Source organism: Bubalus kerabau, chromosome 1, assembly GCF_029407905.1.
Source record: "Bubalus kerabau isolate K-KA32 ecotype Philippines breed swamp buffalo chromosome 1, PCC_UOA_SB_1v2, whole genome shotgun sequence".
Taxonomy (NCBI): Eukaryota; Metazoa; Chordata; class Mammalia; order Artiodactyla; family Bovidae; genus Bubalus; species Bubalus kerabau.
Window position 1 is genome coordinate 256,243,256 of NC_073624.1, and position 19,774 is coordinate 256,263,029.

The following is a 19,774-nucleotide window of genomic DNA, read 5'->3' on the forward strand; positions in this document are numbered from 1 at the left end:
CATTATCAAAGCACCATAAAACATGCAAAACAATTGATAGCATCCTTGTAAATCACTTTTATTTATAACTGAAAATAACTATAAAGGTTTAATTTATGATTTTGACTCCAATTATAGTGAGCTTGTAACTCTGAGAATGGAAAAGCAAAGCCAAACAAAATAAGCTCATATTTTAGGATTGCAAATAAATGGAAATGAATGGGCTATATCTAGGTAGTATACATTTACTCTAAACATCTCCAACTACTTCTAAACATGTAGTGCTTAGCGCTTACTAAAATGAGTTAATGTTTCTTCCTTTTAGTGACAGTCAGAACAAAGAAAGATTTGGAAACTAGACCTCTGTTCCTCAGAAAAATGCAATTAATCAGAATACCTCACTTGTCAGTATTCTTCTAATGGCTTAATTTATCCATTGTTACAGGATTATCATAGAAATCAGTGGAACACATTCTCACATTTTTCCCTTGCTAATTTGGAACTATCTGAAAACATCTAAGTCATTTAGAGAGATGTAGGTTTCTCTAAGTTGATGAATACTGATGTGCTTTTTACAAATTTTATTTATATTTTATTGAAATAAAGTTGATTTGCAAGGTTGTGTTTATTGTTGTACAGCAAAGTGACTAAGTTATACATCTATATAAAACATACACCTATATATATTTTTTCATATTCTTTTCCATTATGGTTTATCACAGGACTCTGAATATAGTTCCCTCTTCTCTACAGTAGGGCCTTTTTGTTGATCCATTCTATATATCCGCCAGTTTTCATCTGCTAATCCCAAACTCCCAATACATCGCTCTCCCACCTGCAGTCCCTTGGCACCACCAGCCTATTCTCTGTGTCCCTCATTCTGTTTCTGTTTCTGTTTCATAGATAGTTTCATTTATGTCATTTTTTAGATTTCACATGTAAGTGATATCATATGGTGTTTGAATTTCTCTTTCTGACTTCACTTAGTGTGTTAATCTCAACTTGCATCCATTTTACTGCAAATGGCATTATGCAATACTTTCTTGGAAAAAGCACAAAACCTTTGAGGGACTACTAACTAGTGGAACTTAAAACAATTCCATAGAAACATTTAATTATGTATAGAGTTAGTGTAGTTTTCATTGTTTTTCTTCCAAAATACCTATTCAATACAGTTAAAGCAATGAAACAAACGGCTAATCAATAAAACAGTAAGAAGAGTAAGTTCAGTGACTTCACTTTTGTCTTTAAAAGTCACTCCTTTGATTCCTCAGGTTCAGTCAAATTGTTATTATTCCATTCACTATAGTTATTGGTTAAGGAGCAAGGTTTAGCAAATAATTCCTGAGCATACATTTAAAATGCAGGGGTTGGCTCCCACAGTATGGCCGGCGACATTAGCTAGCGCTCGCTCTACTCTCTCTAACGGGGAAACAGTGGACTACGAGAGACTGAGCTGTATCTGCCTCTATCTCCAACAGGCTCACGTTCAACTTTTGCTCACCCACACACAGAAAGCCGGGAAAATTTTATTAATCCTTTTTTTTTAAGTTAATATAAAATTATAGCCAAAAAAAAAAAAAAAAAAAGAAGGAACCTGAACTTTAGTAACACAGCTGGAACAATCTGCGGTGGCAGGGGCGGCGGGAGAAGAGATTTAATTTAGTTGATTTTCTGTGGTGGTTGGTTGTTCACTAGTCTCACGGTGATGGAAGCTGCACATTTTTTCGAAGGGACCGAGAAACTGCTAGAGATTTGGTTCTCCAGGCAGCAACCCGACGCAAACCAAGGATTTGGGGATCTTCGCACCATCCCAAGATCCGAGTGGGACATACTTTTGAAGGATGTGCAGTGTTCAATCATAAGTGTGACAAAAGCTGACAAGCACGAAGCTTATGTACTCAGTGAGAGTAGCATGTTTGCCTCCAAGAGACGTTTCATTTTGAAGACACGTGGTACCACCCTCTTGCTGAAACTTGCTAGGGATTACAGTGGGTTTGACTTAATTCAAAGTTTCTTTTATTCTCGTAAGAATTTCATGAAGCCTTCTCACCAAGGTTACCCACACCGGAATTTCCAGGAAGAAATAGAGTTCCTTAATGCAATTTTCCCAAATGGAGCAGCATATTGTATGGGACGCATGAATTCTGACTGTTGGTACTTGTATACTTTGGATTTCCCAGAGAGTAGGAAAATCAATCAGCCAGATCAAACCCTGGAAATTCTGATGAGTGAGCTTGACCCAGCAGTTATGGACCAGTTCTACATGAAAGATGGTGTTACTGCAAAGGATGTCACTCGTGAGAGTGGAATTCGTGACCTGATACCAGGTTCTGTCATTGATGCCACAATGTTCAATCCTTGTGGGTATTCAATGAATGGGATGAAATCGGATGGAACTTATTGGACTATTCACATCACTCCAGAACCAGAATTTTCTTATGTTAGCTTTGAAACAAACTTAAGTCAGACCTCCTATGATGACCTGATCAGGAAAGTTGTGGAAGTCTTCAAGCCAGGAAAATTTGTGACCACCCTGTTTGTAAAGCAGAGTTCTAAATGTCATACAGTGCTTTCCTCACCCCAGAAGATTGAAGGTTTTAAATGTCTTGATTGCCAGAGCGCTTTGTTCAATGATTACAATTTTGTTTTTACCAGTTTTGCTAAGAAGTAGCAACAACAGTAGAGTTGATTAAGAAACATGAAGAAAAAACACAAAAAGAGAACACACATAGAAGGTGGTGGCTGCTTTTTAGATATTGATTCCAAGGGCCATGCTTTCCATAACCACCACCTCGTAGTTGCAGAAAGCCCTAGATGTAATGATAGTGTAATCATTTTGAATCGTATGCATTATTATATCAAGGAGTTAGATATCTTGCATGAATGCTCTCTTCTGCGTTTAGGTATCCTATGCCACTCTTGCTGTGAAATTGAAGTGCATGTAGAAAAAACCTTTTACTATATGAAACTTTACAACACTTGTGAAAACAATTCAATTTGGTTTATGCACAGTGTAATATTTCTCCAGGTGTCATCCAAAATTCCCCACAGACAAGGCTTTCGTCCTCATTAGGTGTTGGCCTCAGCCTAGCCATCTGGGACTGTTCTATTAATTGCTGCCAAGGCAATGGCACCCCACTCCAGTACTCTTGCCTGGAAAATCCCATGGACAAAGGAGCCTGGTGGGCTGCAGTCCATGGGAGACGACTGAGCGACTTCACTTTCACTTTTCACTTTCATGCATTGGAGAAGGAAATGGCAACCCACTCCAGTGTTCTTGCCTGGAGAATCCCAGGGACAGGGGAGCCTGGTGGGCTGCCATCTGTGGGGTTGCACAGAGTCAGACACGACTAAAGCGACTTAGCAGCAGTAGCAGCAGCAGGATTTTATGTCCAGTTACCTCCACTTTCTAGAACATATTCTCTACTAAGGTTATTGAAACCAATTTCTACTTCATACAGATGTTTTTGCAACAGCAATTAAAGTTTTTCTTCCACTAGTGGCGTCATCTAAGAAAACTATCCATTCTGTGTATTTATATTTTAACACTGCTTCCTGTACTTGTATTACTTTGATTCCTTCCGTTACCATGGTGTCTCCCTTCCCAACCACACCCCCTCAATAAAGCAATACACTGTTACACTGTGGGTTCTATACTAATCTATACCCCAGAGGGGTAAGGCGGGGGTAGACCCTAGGCTTAATTTTCTTTTAAGGTCAATGGAGTTTGACATTTTTCATTGCCATGAGCTCTTTTGGAATAAACTATTGTTGATTAGCAAAGAAGGCATAGATTGGTACTAGGGAATATTGGCAGAACTAACTGTATGGAAACTGTGCCATTTGGTGTCCCCCATTAAATAAAATGAGCTTCTAAAAAAAAAAAAGCAGGGGTTTTCTTCTGCTTCCTCCTACAGAAACAAGACTTCAGACATGCCCTCTTTCTTCAAATGTCTTTAATTAATGTGCTTGCCCCTTCCTATGTTCATGAAAATTTACTGACAAATATACCACCTTTGATATATTCCCATTAATTGTTACTGTGCTTGGAAAATTAGAATCTAAATCCACAAAACAGTCTCAACTATATATGTTTCCCTACACATTGATAAGGTTCATTCATCTAAACAAATTATTTTTTGTTTTCTACTTCTACTTAGGAATTTCATATAGACATGTCTTTGACTTAAGAGGTTACTTTTGCATTTGAGCATTGAAAATTTCAAGAATGGTGCTTAGGAAAAAATTAATTCTCCTTTTAAAATTCTTAAGATAAGCTTAGTGGAACTCATCAAAAATGAAACATTAATTGATGATTTAAACTTTAAAATGATTTGCTACTCATTATTAAAAATGAAATTTTAACTTTTTACAGACATTATAGGAGTTCAATAAAATACTAAAAGCATAGATATTGTGTGTCCAGAATACAAACTGGCAAAAGGAAGAACAATGTCTACCTGATGGTTTTTATCCAACTAGACTAATCCTAGTTGTGGCTTATATTTAACTATTAGTTAAATAGTTAATAATATTTAACTAAATAGTTAAATAGTTAAATTTAACTATTTAGTTAAACTCCTGATTGATTGGAGTTTATGCTAATTAGCTTAAATAAAACAGATAAAATAAATAAAACAGATTAAAAAATTATCATAGAATGAAATCGTTGTGGGTGTACTTCACCTTAAGTATCTATAGATGGTGCCAATATGACATTCAAATCCCCTAGAAGAAATCTAAAAGTCTAATGAACATACTTAAACTTATCTTCACTAATCTGAAAAACAGGCTATAACCAACTAAATATGATTTTTTATTTATCACTGAGTCACAATTTTTCTATCAAGTTTCATGAGCTTCAATCACCTTCTGTATTCAGGACATAGGAATGAATTCTTGCAGGCTTGGCCAAGGAATTAGAAAAACTAGCAAACCACAAAAAGTCAACAAACCATACTTCAATAAATTTTTATGTATTTCACCATGTACAGACCAAAGTAAAAAATCTTACATTCTATTTATATAGACTCTAAGTGGAATGTAATTGCTGAGAAATTATATAGACTCTAACGGTTAAGGAAACTTTGAAGATTAACTGTCTATTTTTCTTGATAAGGACACTGCATCCCAAGATGACTGTAATGTTTCCATTTTTTCTTCAGCTGGTTTTCAGTAGAAACAGAATTAGAACTCCCATTCCTTAGTTGTAACGCACTGTCCATGCAGCATCCTGAGTAGTCTTATTGGAGTCTCTCTCTCTTTGTCTCTGTTACAAATATTCTCTGAAAGTGTCTTTAATTCTTTTTCAGAAACATCAAAGTTGTAACTTCCTGCTTGGCTGATTCTAGCCAGTACCTGAAGTGTTCCTCAAATTGGTTTATTAAAAAGTAGAAAGTTAATCTGTTCCCAAATGGCTTATCTAAGTATTTTCTTAAAAGAAGAGATTTTTTTAAATCACACAGTGGGACTATAAAGAATCCTACCCCGTTTTGCATTAACCTAGATAATAAAACTAAAGAGAAAGTGACCATGCAGCCGCAAAATGTGTATTAAAATCTTGTTTTAAATGTGTTAATGTTTCCAGCAAGCATACAAAGTAGCTCAAATGTTATCAAATTCTGTATTAAACCATCTGTCAAATGACACCTCAGTTCAGTTCATTTCAGTTGCTCAGTCCTGTCCTACTCTTTGCAACCCCATGAACTGCAGCACGCCAGGCCTCCCTGTCCATCACCAACTCCCAGAGTCCACCCAAACCCATGTCCATTGTGTTGGTGATGCCATCCAACCATCTCATCCTCTGTCGTCCCCTTCTCCTCCTGCCCTCAATCTTTCCCACCCTCAGGGTCTTTTCAAATGAGTCAGCTCTCCGCATCAGGTGGCCAAAGTATTGGAGTTTCTGCTTCAACATCAGTCCCTTCAATGAACACCCAGGACTGATCTCCTGTGTCTATAATTAGAGCCCATGGTTAAAAAAAATAAGAAAGAGAGCATCGTGCATTCTGCACACAAATTTCCAATCTTTCATCTGCTGAGTCAAACATCATTTCACAAAGGGAAAAGACCCAAGTATTGATTCTTGTAGCAATAAAACTTCATGCTGTTATTTCTTGATCTCTGCTGAGTGCAATTTAGAATTAGCTTTCCCCCTCATAAATGCAATGACTTTTAGCTACGGCCTGCTTCTTTGAGAACTTCATACTACATTGTTTCATTCCTGAAAATTTCCCTCCACTTTCCCCCAGAAACCATATACATATAAACCAACCTTATTCCTTCACACATGAAGAGAAGGGGTGGGGGAGAAAGAGAAAACCTCCTTCCATTATAGGAATGAAATAAAATAAAATATCATCAAGTATTAATACTATATTAAAGGAAAATGGTGTTCATGGTTTTCAAAATGTTCCCTGATAGTTCTTGATCAGATTTTATTAAATCTTAGATATTTTCCAAGATACATACTTGTAATCCAAACAGCCCTTATACAACCCTTGCTATTGTTACTTACCTAAGTGGAGATTATTATGATAAAAATAAAGTACAGTTATCTTCGAACAGCAGAGCAAAACTAAAAAAAGAAAAACTTCATAAGCTTAAACTTTAATTGCTTTGAAGGTGATTTATAAACTTAATAACTGGCATTATATCAAAGACATTAAAACAGTTTTCAACCTAAATATTTTTTTTGTCCAAAGAAACTGAACAGTTTCACTTGATAAAAACTGAAGATGAGTCTTTGTTTTCACTCATCTTCTCATTAGATTAGATAGTTGACTGGCTTTCTTTTTAAGCTTTCATCAATTTTCTTTTTACTATATAGTAAACAAACAGGAAAATAGAAAACCTCCATAGTAAATATAATGGCTTGCGATAAGCCCCAGAAATCAGGCAACAGATCAAAGCTCATAATCTGTCTTACAACCACCTCCCCCCTTGAAGTAATACAGCCCCTTATTAGTGATAATGTTTGAGTCCACCAGAATAAAAATGAAATTCTTTCCTGCTTTCTTTAGAAGTGATTATTCGATGTTTTGTTAATGAGGGCTGTATGTCAGCCATTTTGGAAGCATCTAGTATATACTGCTAAGAGTCCTTAACAATACAAGCATTATTTATATGGGAGTTAAATTGTTTTGTTTTACTTTGACTAGAAGGCTGAGCACTGAAGAATTGATGCTTTTGAACTGTGGTGTTGGAGAAGACTCTTGAGAGTCCCTTGGACTGCAAGGAGATCCAACCAGTCCATTCTGAAGGAGATCAGCCCTGGGATTTCTTTGGAAAGAATGATGCTGAAGCTTAAACTCCAGTACTTTGGCCACCTCATGCGAAGAGTTGACTCGTTGGAAAAGACTCTGATGCTGGGAGGGATTGGGGGCAGGAGGAGAAGTGGACGACAGAGGATGAGATGGCTGGATGGCATCACTGACTCGATGGACATGAGTCTGGGTGAACTCCGGGAGTTGGTGATGGACAGGGAGGCCTGGCATGCTGCGATTCATGGGGTCGCAAAGAGTCGGACACGACTGAGCGGCTGATCTGATCTGATCTGATGAATAATAAAGAAGTGTTTTAATAAAAATATCATTGACAGTGAAAAAGCATTTTTCTTTGCTTGTGGTCCATGTAAAAATCTAGGAAAGTGACTTGTCATTCGGACAGAGATAGAAATTAGCCCTCACTGTCTGTATCATCAGTGGCTATGTACTGCACTCTTTTCTTTCTTTGTTTTAAAACTTTGGTTACATTTTCTGGTGGCAAGAGATACAAGTACTTTTTTCTCATTTTCCTGGAAAGAACTGTTCATAAGTAAATTGGGTAAACTGTAAACTGCTAAGAGACGACTAAGCGATCATTTTATGTAAATCTCCCATAGTCTCAATTTTATACTTGCTAAATTTTAGGAGTTTGATATTTAGCTTGGAAAAATGAGATGCTAGAAGTTAGGAGAAAGTATCTGGGGGTAGATAGATGGCACTACTATGTGCTATAATAATTAATTTTTCCTCTTCAGAAAGTTAAGAAATGTATGGATTTTACAACAATGTTTCTGAAACTTTAATTAATATAAGAATCATCTGAGATGCTTGTTAAAAATTTTTTTCAACTCCTTGTTAAATTTTTTTGTCAACTCAAATGCAGTAAATCAAAGTCTTAGGGGCCAGGAAGTAATTTTGATGCAGATGGCCAAATATGACTTTTAAAATTCTAACCAACTGTTTACCCCTCTGCTGTCAAGATGACTATAGAAATATGCTAAGGCTGTCTTTAGAAGTCTGGTCCAATGGTTCCATGACTCTGGTTTCCTACTAGATGTACCAGGGAAAGTTAACGACCACAACACAGATCAACTGAGGCAGACTATTTGGAGACAAATCTGATGCACACACAGCTCTACGTATTCCTGACCTAGAACAGACTGCTGAGGACTGGCAGGAGTAACACAGTTTTGGAACCATGTTCTCCTGAAATACTAGGTGTAAAATCCCAGAAATACCTGCCAACACCATAACAGTAACTATAGATAGGCAAAAAATATTGGATTGGCCAAGAAATCCGTTCTGGTTTTCCATAACATCATATGGGAAAAAAAACCCGAATGAACTTTTTGGCCAACCCAATAATTGATATCATCTAAAGTCAGAGGGATATTGAAATATACCTAGAGGTTTCTTCTTCAAAAGATGAGAGTCATCATTTCCTATTTGTATTGACATAAATACACGTAGAGAAGAGTGAAATTAAGCATACTGCTCAGTTTATTGGCATAAAGTGTACAGACTTGTATAACCAGCTCCAGACCAAAAAACAGACAATTACCAAAGGTTCTCATTATTCTCCCTTCCAATCACTGTATCAGTAAGGAAAACCACTATCCTGAATTTTAAAAGAATAAATTAATTTTGCTATTTCCTATGCTTTATATAGATGGAACTACACTTTATATGATGGAACTTTCTCTTGCTAGTTTCTTTCCCTTAACAATGTGTTTGCAAGCTTCATCAGTATTGTTGCTTAAACTGTGTATCGCTCATTCACATTCCTATTTATTCTGTGTGTCTGTTCATCAGTTCTATTATGTATTAATATTTTGGTAATTATAGTTTTTGATGATTATGAATGGTACATTATACATTTTGGAAAACATATGTATGATTTTTACTAAATAAACCTATGAGTTGAACTACTTGTTGCTAGAATATTCATATGTTCCAAAGTTGTACCAATTCACAGTTCCACCAGCATTGTACAAGAATCCAGTTTCTTTCTTCACCAACATTTTTTTTTTGTAATCATATTGGTGGTTATGAAGTATTATTATGTTATATCCTGGATTAATTCACATTTCTCTTATAACTAATGAATTTAAGCATCAGCTTATAAGTTTACTGGCCACTGGAATATCCTTATTCATAAAGTTTCTTCACATCTGGAAATCTGGCCCACTTTTGTTGGGTCATCAATCTTTTTCTTATCGATTTGTAAGGATTCTTTCTATACTCTTAACAGAAGCCTTTTGTCATGCATATGGATTGTGAGTATTTTCTCCCAGTGCATAGCTCACCTCTTCACTTCCTTTACAGTAACTTTTAAGGACAGAAATTATCTTTAACATAATACAGTTTTTCAACTCTTTTCTTTCATGCTTATACTTCTTCTGTCCTATTTAATATTTCTTGGCCTACTCCAAGGTCATGAAAATGCCCTCATATGTTTTGCTCTAACATCTTCTTTTATTAATAAATTGCATTTCAGCAATCCACCTAGAATTGACTTTTGTTTATGTGGTGAGGTAGAAGCCAAAGTACTTTTTCTCTGTATAGCTATATTAAACTCAGCACCATTTACTGAAAAGATAAAGCATTCTTTCCTATACATGCAGTATCTTTTCTTTCTTTGATAAATCAGGTGAAAATACACATAATGTTCTATTTATAAATTATTTATTCTGTTCTGTTTGTAGTTTATCTCTGTACCAAATCACATTATATTAGTTATATATTATCTTATAAGTATACTAATGAGCTTATTTTGTGATCGTGATGCTAGTGTGTTGAAATAAATTCTGTGGTTGATGTGACATATGGGGCGTGTGTGGTCTCTGTGTGCACAGGCACTCACGTTTGTGTGTGTTTCACAGAACTACTTGGTCTTTATTTTTTTTTATTATATACAACTAATTTAATTATATAATACTCAAGCTGCCAGATCACATAGAGTTTAAGCATAGCTAATATGTTTGGATATATTTAAAAAGGAGAAAGTAACTTTTGTGTACTGGACTTCCATGTGCAAGCAAATGATGTAATGGATTAATAAAAAGAAGGCCAGATTTGATAAGGGTTTCCCAACACAATGCTAATATTCCTTGCAAGGCAACTTCTTATCCAGTAAATTGATGAAAGTTCAATAATTTGTCCTTCACAACAAATCTAGCTATAACTCTACCAAATAAAAGCAAGTGGTCATATAATTGATCATGTTGTTAACCTTGAGGGAAGAGATTTTAATTTGCAGCTATATATAAAATATTGCAATCCATTAATGATTCCATGTTCTGCCTAGTAGTCTGTCAATTCTTATAATAAAATTAGATAAAATTCATGAGTTTATTATGTTAAAAGGCATCCAGTCTGAAAGAGGAGTCTTTCGTAGGTTGGAATTTAGAAAATTGAATCAAATTGCAAAAAAAAAGGCAAGAAAGGAGCCTTACTCAAGCCACACACACACACACACACACACACACACACGCACACACACACACATACACATACACACACACACACAAAGAAATGGGGGGGGAATAAAGGAGTGAATTAACTCTTTTGACTGCTTCTGTAATTACATTTAGTAAGTAAATTATCAGTTGCTGACTTTAGTTTTTTGCATAGACTCAATTAATGTTTGACATGGACGGGTTCTGTGCAAAATAGACTGAATCAGAGAACTGTGTGCAAGTGCTTTTGGGAGAGGGTCTTTGAGAATGATATAGGCACTCCAAGGCAGTTAAGGAAGCAATTTAAGGCAAAGAGGACACTTATCCTGTCTCAGTCATTCCCATGCTGCTGCTGCTGCTGCTAAGTCGCTTCAGTCATGTCCGACTCTGTGCAACCCCATAGACGCCCACCAGGCTCCCCCGTCCCTGGGATTCTCCAGGCAAGAACACTGGAGTTGGGTTACCATTTCCTTCCCAATGCATGAAAGTGAAAAGGGAAAGTGAAGTCTCTCAGTTGTGTCCCATAGGGAGCTCTAAAGTTAAGATAGTACTTCAGAAATGTCAGATTTATAGAAAGACCCGGGCCTTTGTGGGCTTCCCTGTGGCTCAGATGGTAAAGAATCCACCTGCATTGCAGGAGACCCTGGTTCAATCCCTGGGTCAGGAAGATCCCCTAGAGAAGGGAATGCCTACCCACTCCAGAATTATTGCCTGGAGAATTCCATTGACAGAGAAGCCTGGCGGGCTGCAGTCCATGGGATCACAAACAGTTGGACACAATTGAGCGACTAACACATCTTCTGGGCCTTTTTGGGCCTATGCATAGACCAGTGATGTTACCTCTTTAAAATGTCCCTTGAGAGAGAGTGGGACCATGGCCAAGGCAGTTCTCCTGGTCAATGGAACTTGCAGGGGAGGCATTCAACTCAGCCATCAGCAGACAACATTCCCAGCAGGTAGGGAGATGAACGCCTCATCCCAGGTAGACTCTGGTTAGGGAAATACAGTGTCATTACATGTCAGCATTACATCTAGAAATCTCTTCAAGAAAACTAGAGATACCAAGAGAACATTTCATACAAAAATGGGCACAATAAAGCACAGAAATGGTGTGTGGACCTTAGAGAAGAGGAAAATATTAAGAAGAGGTAACATGAATATACAGAAGGATAATACAAAAAAAGATCTTAATGACTCATATAACCATGATCATGTGATCACTCACCTAGAGCCAGACATCCTGGAGTGTCAAGCCAAGTGGGCCTTGGGAAGCATCGCTACAAACAAAGCTAGTGGAGGCTATAGAATTCCAGCTTAGCTACTTCAGATCTTAAAAGATGATGTTGTTAAAGTGCTGCACTCAATATGTCAGCAAATTTGGAAAACTCAGCAGTGGCCACAGGACTGGAAAAGGTTAGTTTGCATTCCAATCCCAAAGAAGGGCAATGCCAAGGAATGTTCAAGCTACTGCACAATTGTACCCATTTTACATGCTAGCAAGGTAATGCTCAAAATCTTCCAAGCTAGACTTCAACAGTACATGAACCCAGAACTTCCAGATGTACAAGCTGAATTTAGAAAAGGCAGAGGAACCAGAGACCAAATTTCTAACTTCTGTTGGATCATAGAAAAAGCAAAAAATTTCCATAAAAACATTTACCTCTGCTTCACCGAGTACACTAAAGCCTTTGACTGTGTGGATCACAACAAACTGTGGAAAATTCTGAAAGAGATGGGAATATTAGACCTGAGAAATCTATATGCAGGTCAAGAAGCAACAGTTAGAACTGGACATGAACAATGAACTGGTTCCAAATTGGGAAAGGAGTATGTCAAGGCTGTATATTGTCACCCTATTTATTTAATTTATATGCAGAGTACATCATGAGAAACTCTGGGCTGGATGAAGCACAAGCTGGAATCAAGACTGCTGGAAGAAATATCAGTAGCCTCAGATATGCATATGACACCACCCTTATGACAGAAAGCAAAGAGAAACTAAAAAGCCTCTTGATGAAGGTGAAAGAGGAGAATGAAAAAGATCGCTTAAAACTCAACTTTCAAAAAACTAAGATCATGGGATCTGGTCCCACCACTGCATAACAAATAGATAGGGAAACAATGGAAATAGTGACAGACTTCATTTTCTTAGGCTCCAAAATCGCTGCAGATGGTGACCACAGCCATGAAATTAAAAGACGCTTGCTGCTTGGAAGAAAAGCTATGACCAATATAGATAGCGTATTAAAAAGCAGAGACATTACTTTGCCAACAAAGGTCCATCTAGTCAAAGCTATGGACTTTTCCAATAGTCATGTATGGATATAAGAGTTGAATCATAAAGATGGCTGAGCGCCAAAGAATTGATGTGTTTAAACTGTGGTGTTAGAGAAGACTTGAGAGTCCTTTGGACTGCAAGGAAATAAAACCAGTCAATCCTAAAGGAAATAAACCCTGAATATTCACTGAAAAAACTAATACTGAAGCACCAATACTTTGGTCACCTGATTCGAAGAGACAACTAATTGGAAAAGACCTTGATACTGGGAAAGATTGAAGGCAGGGGAAGAAGTGGATGACAGAGGATGAGATGGTTGATGGCATCACTAACTCAATGGACATGAGTTTGAGCAAGCTCTGGGAGATGATGAAGGACAGGGAAGCCTGGTGTGTTGCAGTCCATGAGGTCACAAAGAGTCGTACATGACTGAGTAAACTGAACTGAATTGCACCTTTGGAATCCACTTGCTTCACATAATAAGTTTACTTCAGATACAGTTCCTCCAGGATTCTGATTGCTCTCATTTCCTGGGAAAAGTTAAATGAAAAAGAGTAGTGGCACAAATTACAATCCCCATGACTGCAGCTAGTTTCAGGGCTGATTAATAATCATTAGCATCCTATACTATCAATTCCAGATCAATCACAACTTCAGCAAGTACCTCTGCTTTTCTTGGTGGCTTACTTAGTGACGTGAGTGAGACATCCAGCCCTGAGAGATCTAAATTCTGGAAACCATGCCCTTCTCAACTCATGGCTGCTGATCATGTCCACTCACTGTCATAATTTGACAGAGGACCCCCAATAGGAACCCCATTGAATCACTTGGTTCTCAATCAGATTCTTCCCTGACTCCATTGTGTAACAGCAGTCGTATCACTTCCTGATTATCAAGTCAATTTGCCCTGCTAATCCATTGAAAAAAAGGCACCCAGGGTGCCTGGGTGACAGCCATACCTTAAGGCTTAATGAGACCCTTGCTGTGTCACTTGATGAAAGCATTCCCCTTTTAGGAACCAAAATCTCTAGAACCATGTGATTTAGAGCTTCAGTGACAAATCTACTTCCCAAGTAAATCACTGAGATGATGATAAGAAGGTTGACTCCTACTTTCACCAACTGCTTCCAAGACTCTTGTTTCCTGCTCACTGAAGGCATATGGCCTTTCATTTAGGATGTATCCTGCATCTCAGAAGATGGCACCTTATCCTTGCAAGGTACCATCTATAAGCTAACGCATCAGCTGGGCCTTCAAAGATCTTTTCGAGGGGCAGGGAGGGTAATGACTGTAAGTGGGCCTAAGGTTTCTTTGAGGGCATGATAAAAACGGTCTAAATTAGATTGTGGTCATGGTTGTATAATCTGTGAACATTCTAAAATTCATGGAGCTGTACACTTAAAGTGAGTGAATTCACCAGCAGGTCATTTATATCTCAATACAATCTTTTTTAAATCTTCTCTTCACTTTTATTTGGTTTTTAATTTATTCTTTTACTGGATCCTATTCAAGTTTGGCCTGGAAAGTCAAGCAACCTCCTCTAGAACAATCTTATGGGATGGTGTAGAATGAAATCGAAGGGAGCTAGCCCTTCATCTCCTTTTGTAAGCTAAAGACTGGGAAGCAGCAAGACATGGTGGCAAAGTGAGGAAGTGCTGGAGCAGACAAATGTGAGTGAAGCCTCTCTTTACTTCTAATAATTTTCAGTTGGTTTTCTTGGATTTCATGTATTACCATTATGTCAGAGACTTAAATTTTATATTTTCTTTTCTTCTGATTTACTTTTAAGTATTTAAAACTATAAACTTCTTTCATTAAAGCATTAACTGAATTCCAGAAATTTTTCTTACGTTGTATTTTAAATAGCCACCATTTTGATTTTATCCTGGACACATTGATTATTTAGGAAAGCTTTATTTTTTTAATTGGAGGATAATTGCTTTACAATGCTGTGTTGGTTTCTGCCATACAACAACATGTGTTCCCTCCCTCTTGAACCTCCCTGCCTCCTCGCATCCCATCCCACCCCTCTAGGTTGTCCCAGAGCACCAGGTTGAGCTCCCTGTGTTATATAGTAACTTCCCACTGTCTTAAATATGGTAATATACATGTTTCAATGCTACTCTCTCAATTCATCCCACCTCCACATCCCTCACTGTGCCCACAAGTATGTTCTCTATGTCTGTGTCTTTATTCCTGCCTTGCAAATAGGTTCAGCAGGACCATTTTTCTAGATTCCATATATATGCATTAATATATGATATTTGTTTTTCTGACTTACTTCACCTGTATAACAGGCTCTAGGTTCAACTTTGTTCTTTTTCTGTGGCTGAGTAATATTCCACTATATATATGTACCATAACTTCTTTATTCATTCATTTCTCCAAGGACATTTAGGTTAATTCCTTGTCATAGCTCTTGTAAATAGTGCTGCAATGAACATTGGAGCACTTGTGTCTTTTTGAATTATGGTTTTCTCACAGTATATGCCTGGTAGTGGGATTTTGCGGTCATATGGTAATTTTATTCCTAGTATTTTAAGAAATCTCCATACTGTTCTCCATAGTGGCCATCAATACAACCTTTTTTTAAAAATGTTTTTTTATGTTGTGATTTTATTCATTTCTTTATTTTTTTGCCTGGGTCTTCGTTGCTGCACACAGGCTTTCTCCAGCTGCAGTGAGCGGGGGCTGCTCTCTCTTTGTGGTTAGTGGCCTTCTTGTTGCAGTGGCTTCTCTAGTTGCAGAGTACAGGCTCTAGAGTGCGTTGGCTCATAAGCTGTGGTACACAGGCTTAGTTGTCCGGCAGCATGTGGAATCTTCTGGGACCAGGGATCGAACCTGTGTCCTCTGTATTAGGTGGATTCTTAACGACTAGACCACCAGGGAAGTCCTCAATACAACCTTTTGTTTTCCCTGGTGGTCTAGTCGTTAAGAATCCACCTAATACAGAAAGGCAGTTCTATCACCGGTGGCTTCTCTATGGCATAGTGTGTGATAGAGCCAGTGACTCCTGTGTTCATGTTCCCACTATAACACTTCCTTGGCTGTAAAGTGCATCCCTTGGACATTGTGCTGAATTCTATATTATGGACCGAACACTCCCTCTACTCTCTCCATCCTGAATATGTATGAAACATATTGAAACATCCTGAAACGCAACCTAGTGAAAGGTTGTTGTTGAATCACACGAAGACACTGGGATTCTTGGCCCCGAGAGGAGAAGAATTCAATCTGGGGCCAGAGACGAGGCTTGATCGCTCAGAGCTTTTGTGTAATAAAGTTTTATTAAAGTATAAAGAAGATAGAAAAAGCTTCTGACATAGGCATCAGAAGGGGGTAGAAAGAGTACCCGCTTGCTAGTGTTAACAATGAAGTTATACAATCCAAAGAATGTTTGGAGGTTGTAAAGACCTCATCAGACCTACTCCCATAATGTACATTTTAAGATAACACTGTCCTCAGGCAGGATACATCCTGGTAAAGACCAGGTCTACTCCCATAACTTACATTTTAAGATAACAGAAGGTTTAATCCAGAGACTGTCCTTAGGCAGGATACATTATTGTTATATAATCCTAAGGAATGTGGAGAAAGAAAGAAAGTTTGTCCTTTCTTCCTCCTTGAGAATTCCAGACCCCTCTCTTCTTGGGGACCCCTGGACTCCTTATCAACCTGCCTAGGAACTGACTCTCTCATTCCCCCCTTTTCTTTTAGGAGAATTATGTTGCCTTGGGAAAAGGGGCGTCGTTCTCATTCCATAACTGCTTCCGAGCTGACAAGGGGCGTTGTCCCTAAATTGGTGAGGCAACGTATTCTCCTAATCCTCATATTGAGGATATCTGATCCAGGGGCCCCAAATAGTAATTGCAGGAAGTTGCAACAGTAGCAGGAGTTTGAGCAATCATTTGTAACTTAAAAGCTTTCATGCGGCTAGAAACAAATCCAGTTATACAATTACAGATGCAGGCAACATAGTCATTAAAGCAAGTTAAAATCGAAATTAAAAGTCACATTATGTCCATAGTTAAAGTGCAACATGTTGCACCAGTCCATTTTAGGGTTGGTAGATGTCATCAGATGAAGAAGAGGCATTGCATGTGATTGTTGTCGAAGGTATTCACAGACTTGGAGAAAGTCTTTTCCTTGAAGTGGGGACGTCCACCACGGGAAGCCTTCCACTGATGAAGAGGGGAGCACTCCGCAGACCCAGCAGTTAGACCGATTGTGGAACGCAGCGTAGGAGCGAGCCCAGGACAGGAAGACATTGTCTTGAGGATCAAACGGCAGACTCAGGATTTTTGGAGTCAGCAGAAGTAGACTCACATAGATTATCAGGCCCATCCGCTGCCCTTTGCTTAACTCTAGAGCTCGGGTCAGAGCCACAAGCTCCGCTAACTGAGCACTGGTTCCCTGGGGGAGAGATTTTGCTTCCAAAACCTGTTCAGCAGTCACCATGGCGTAACCTGCTTTACGCTTTCCTGAACTGCCATCTGTAAATATTTCCATGTCAGGATTGTCTAATGGGGTATCCTTTAGATCCTCCAGAGCTGCATAGTTTAAAGTTAGGAATTGAGAACAATCGTGATCAGGTGTTTCATTTTCCTTCTCAGGAAGGAAAGTGGCAGGATTTAGATTTCCACAAACTTTAAGCTTAGTTACTGGTCCTTCTAACAACAATGACTGATACTTAAGAAGCCTACTGTCTGTCATCCAAATATTAACCTTAGAATTTAAGATTCCACTCATATCATGAGAAGTCAGTAAGGTAAGGTTTCGTCCATTAATTATTTTTAAAGCTTCAGGTGCTAATAAAGCCGCTGCTCCAATTACTCTTAGGCAGTGGGGCCACCCACATGAAATTACGTCTAATTCTCTGCTTAGATAAGCAATAGGTTGCTGGTGAGGCCCTCGGGGTTGTGTCAAAACTCCCAATGCCACACCTTTTCTTTCAGTGACAAACAAATTAAATTCTGACCCTGTGGGCAAGCTCAGAGCTGGAGCTTGCAGGAGAGCAGTCTGAAGAACCTTAAAAGCCTTTTGAGTTTCTGGAGACCAAACCAGTTTGTTGGTTTGGGCCTGCTGAGTTTCAGCTATAAGTTTATATAAAGGCCGGGCAAGTTCCCCATAACCCGGAATCCAAATGCGACAGTAACCTGTGATTCCCAAAAATCCTCTCAATTGTCTTAAAGTCATAGGTAGGGGATGATTTAGTATAGGTTTAATTCTCTCAGGGCCTATGGCCCTAGTCCCTTCTGATTTGATTAGGCCCAGATATCTAACCGATTGTTGACAAAGCTGAGCCGTTTCTCTTGATGCCTTGTAACCACAGCCTGCCAGAAAGTTTAAGAAATCTTCTGAGGCTCGCGAACAAGCTTCCTCTGTCTCAGCACAGAGCAAAATATCATCTACATATTGTAACACCACCGCTTCAGAGCTATTGAAGTTTTGTAGATCCCGTGACAAACTTTGTCCAAATAAGTGAGGACTGTCACGAAATCCCTGGGGCAAAACTGTCCAGGTTAACTGAGAAGCTGGCTGTGGAGGGTCTTCAAAGGCAAATAGAAATTGACTTTCTTCCACCAAAGGCACTGAATAGAAGGCATCCTTTAAATCAATTACTGAAAAATATTTGGCCCGTTCAGGAGTTTCAGACAATAGAGTATAAGGATTAGGCACCATGGGGTGTAAAGGAACTACAGCCTTATTTATTATTCATAAATCTTGAACTAGTCTCCATTTACCATTCGATTTCTTTATACCCAAAATAGGAGTGTTGCAAGGACTGTTACAGGGAATTAATAGTCCCTGCTTCTTTAAATTTTCGATGATGGGTTTTAACCCTTCCTTAACTTCAGGTTTCAGTGGATACTGCTTCTTATGTGGAAATACGTGTGGGTCTTTGAGCTTAACAACTACAGGAATAGCATTTTGTGCTCGACCCACAGATTTTCCATCAGCCCATACTCTAGGATTTATATTTTGTTCAACTAAAGGGAGAGAAAGGAAGGGCTCCATATTCATGAAAACAGAGGCATGGACCTTGCTCAGTATATCCCTTCCCAAAAGGGGTGAGGGAGATTCTGGCACGATCAGAAACTCATGTGAAAACAGCACAGAATCCCAGTTGCAAGATAAAGAATAACTGAAATAATACCTTTTGGCTCATCCAGACAGTCCCATTATGGAAGTAGATGGGGAAGAAAGTGGGCCAGGGGCTTCAGTAAGCACAGAATAAGTTGTCCCAGTATCTAAAAGGAAATCGACGGATTGGCCCCCCACAATTATTAATACCCGGGGTTCCTCAGGTGTAATTAGGACGGGAGCTTGTGTGGGGACCCCCCAGGCACCTTCAGTCCTGATTGTCTTGAGAGTCCGACCCCGGAGACCTACACCTCTGGGGGCAGTCTCTCTTCCAGTGTGGTCCTTTGCAGACCGGACATGGAGCCAGGGGTGGCTTAGATGCCTGAGGGCAATCCCGCTTGAGGTGCCCCTCCTTTCCACAGTAATAGCAAGCCCATCCCTTTTCACCTGGGCCCCTCTGGGCATTTTTCTCAGGCTGTTTAAGAACGTTTTTCATAGCCATGGCGAATGCTTCCGCCTTTTCCTTTGTCTTTTTTTGCCTTTCTTTCCTTTCCTCATATTCCCTACCATAATAGACTGTCTGAGCCAGTTGTAACAGAGTATCTAAAGACTGACTTGATCCATATGCCCGTTTTAATAGCTTACGGTGGATATCTGGAGCCGACTGAGTGAGAAATCTATCCTTTAAGATCACTTTTCCCTCTTCACTT

At 38.7% G+C, this 19,774-nt stretch overlaps 1 protein-coding gene across 1 annotated transcript; it reads left to right on the forward strand.

Annotated features, from left to right (window-relative positions):
• Positions 1 to 1,672: 1,672 nt before the first annotated feature.
• On the forward strand, positions 1,673 to 2,653 carry LOC129642285 (S-adenosylmethionine decarboxylase proenzyme-like). Its single transcript, XM_055566826.1, has one exon. The coding sequence runs from the start codon at positions 1,688 to 1,690 to the stop codon at positions 2,651 to 2,653; it is 966 nt and encodes a 321-aa protein (XP_055422801.1). The 5' UTR covers positions 1,673 to 1,687.
• The last annotated feature ends 17,121 nt before the right edge of the window (positions 2,654 to 19,774 follow it).

What these genes read in the sequence shown, in the direction of transcription:
- LOC129642285 (XM_055566826.1), top strand. Translation starts at nt 1,688, where the DNA reads ATGGAAGCTGCACATTTTTTCGAAGGGACCGAGAAACTGCTAGAGATT.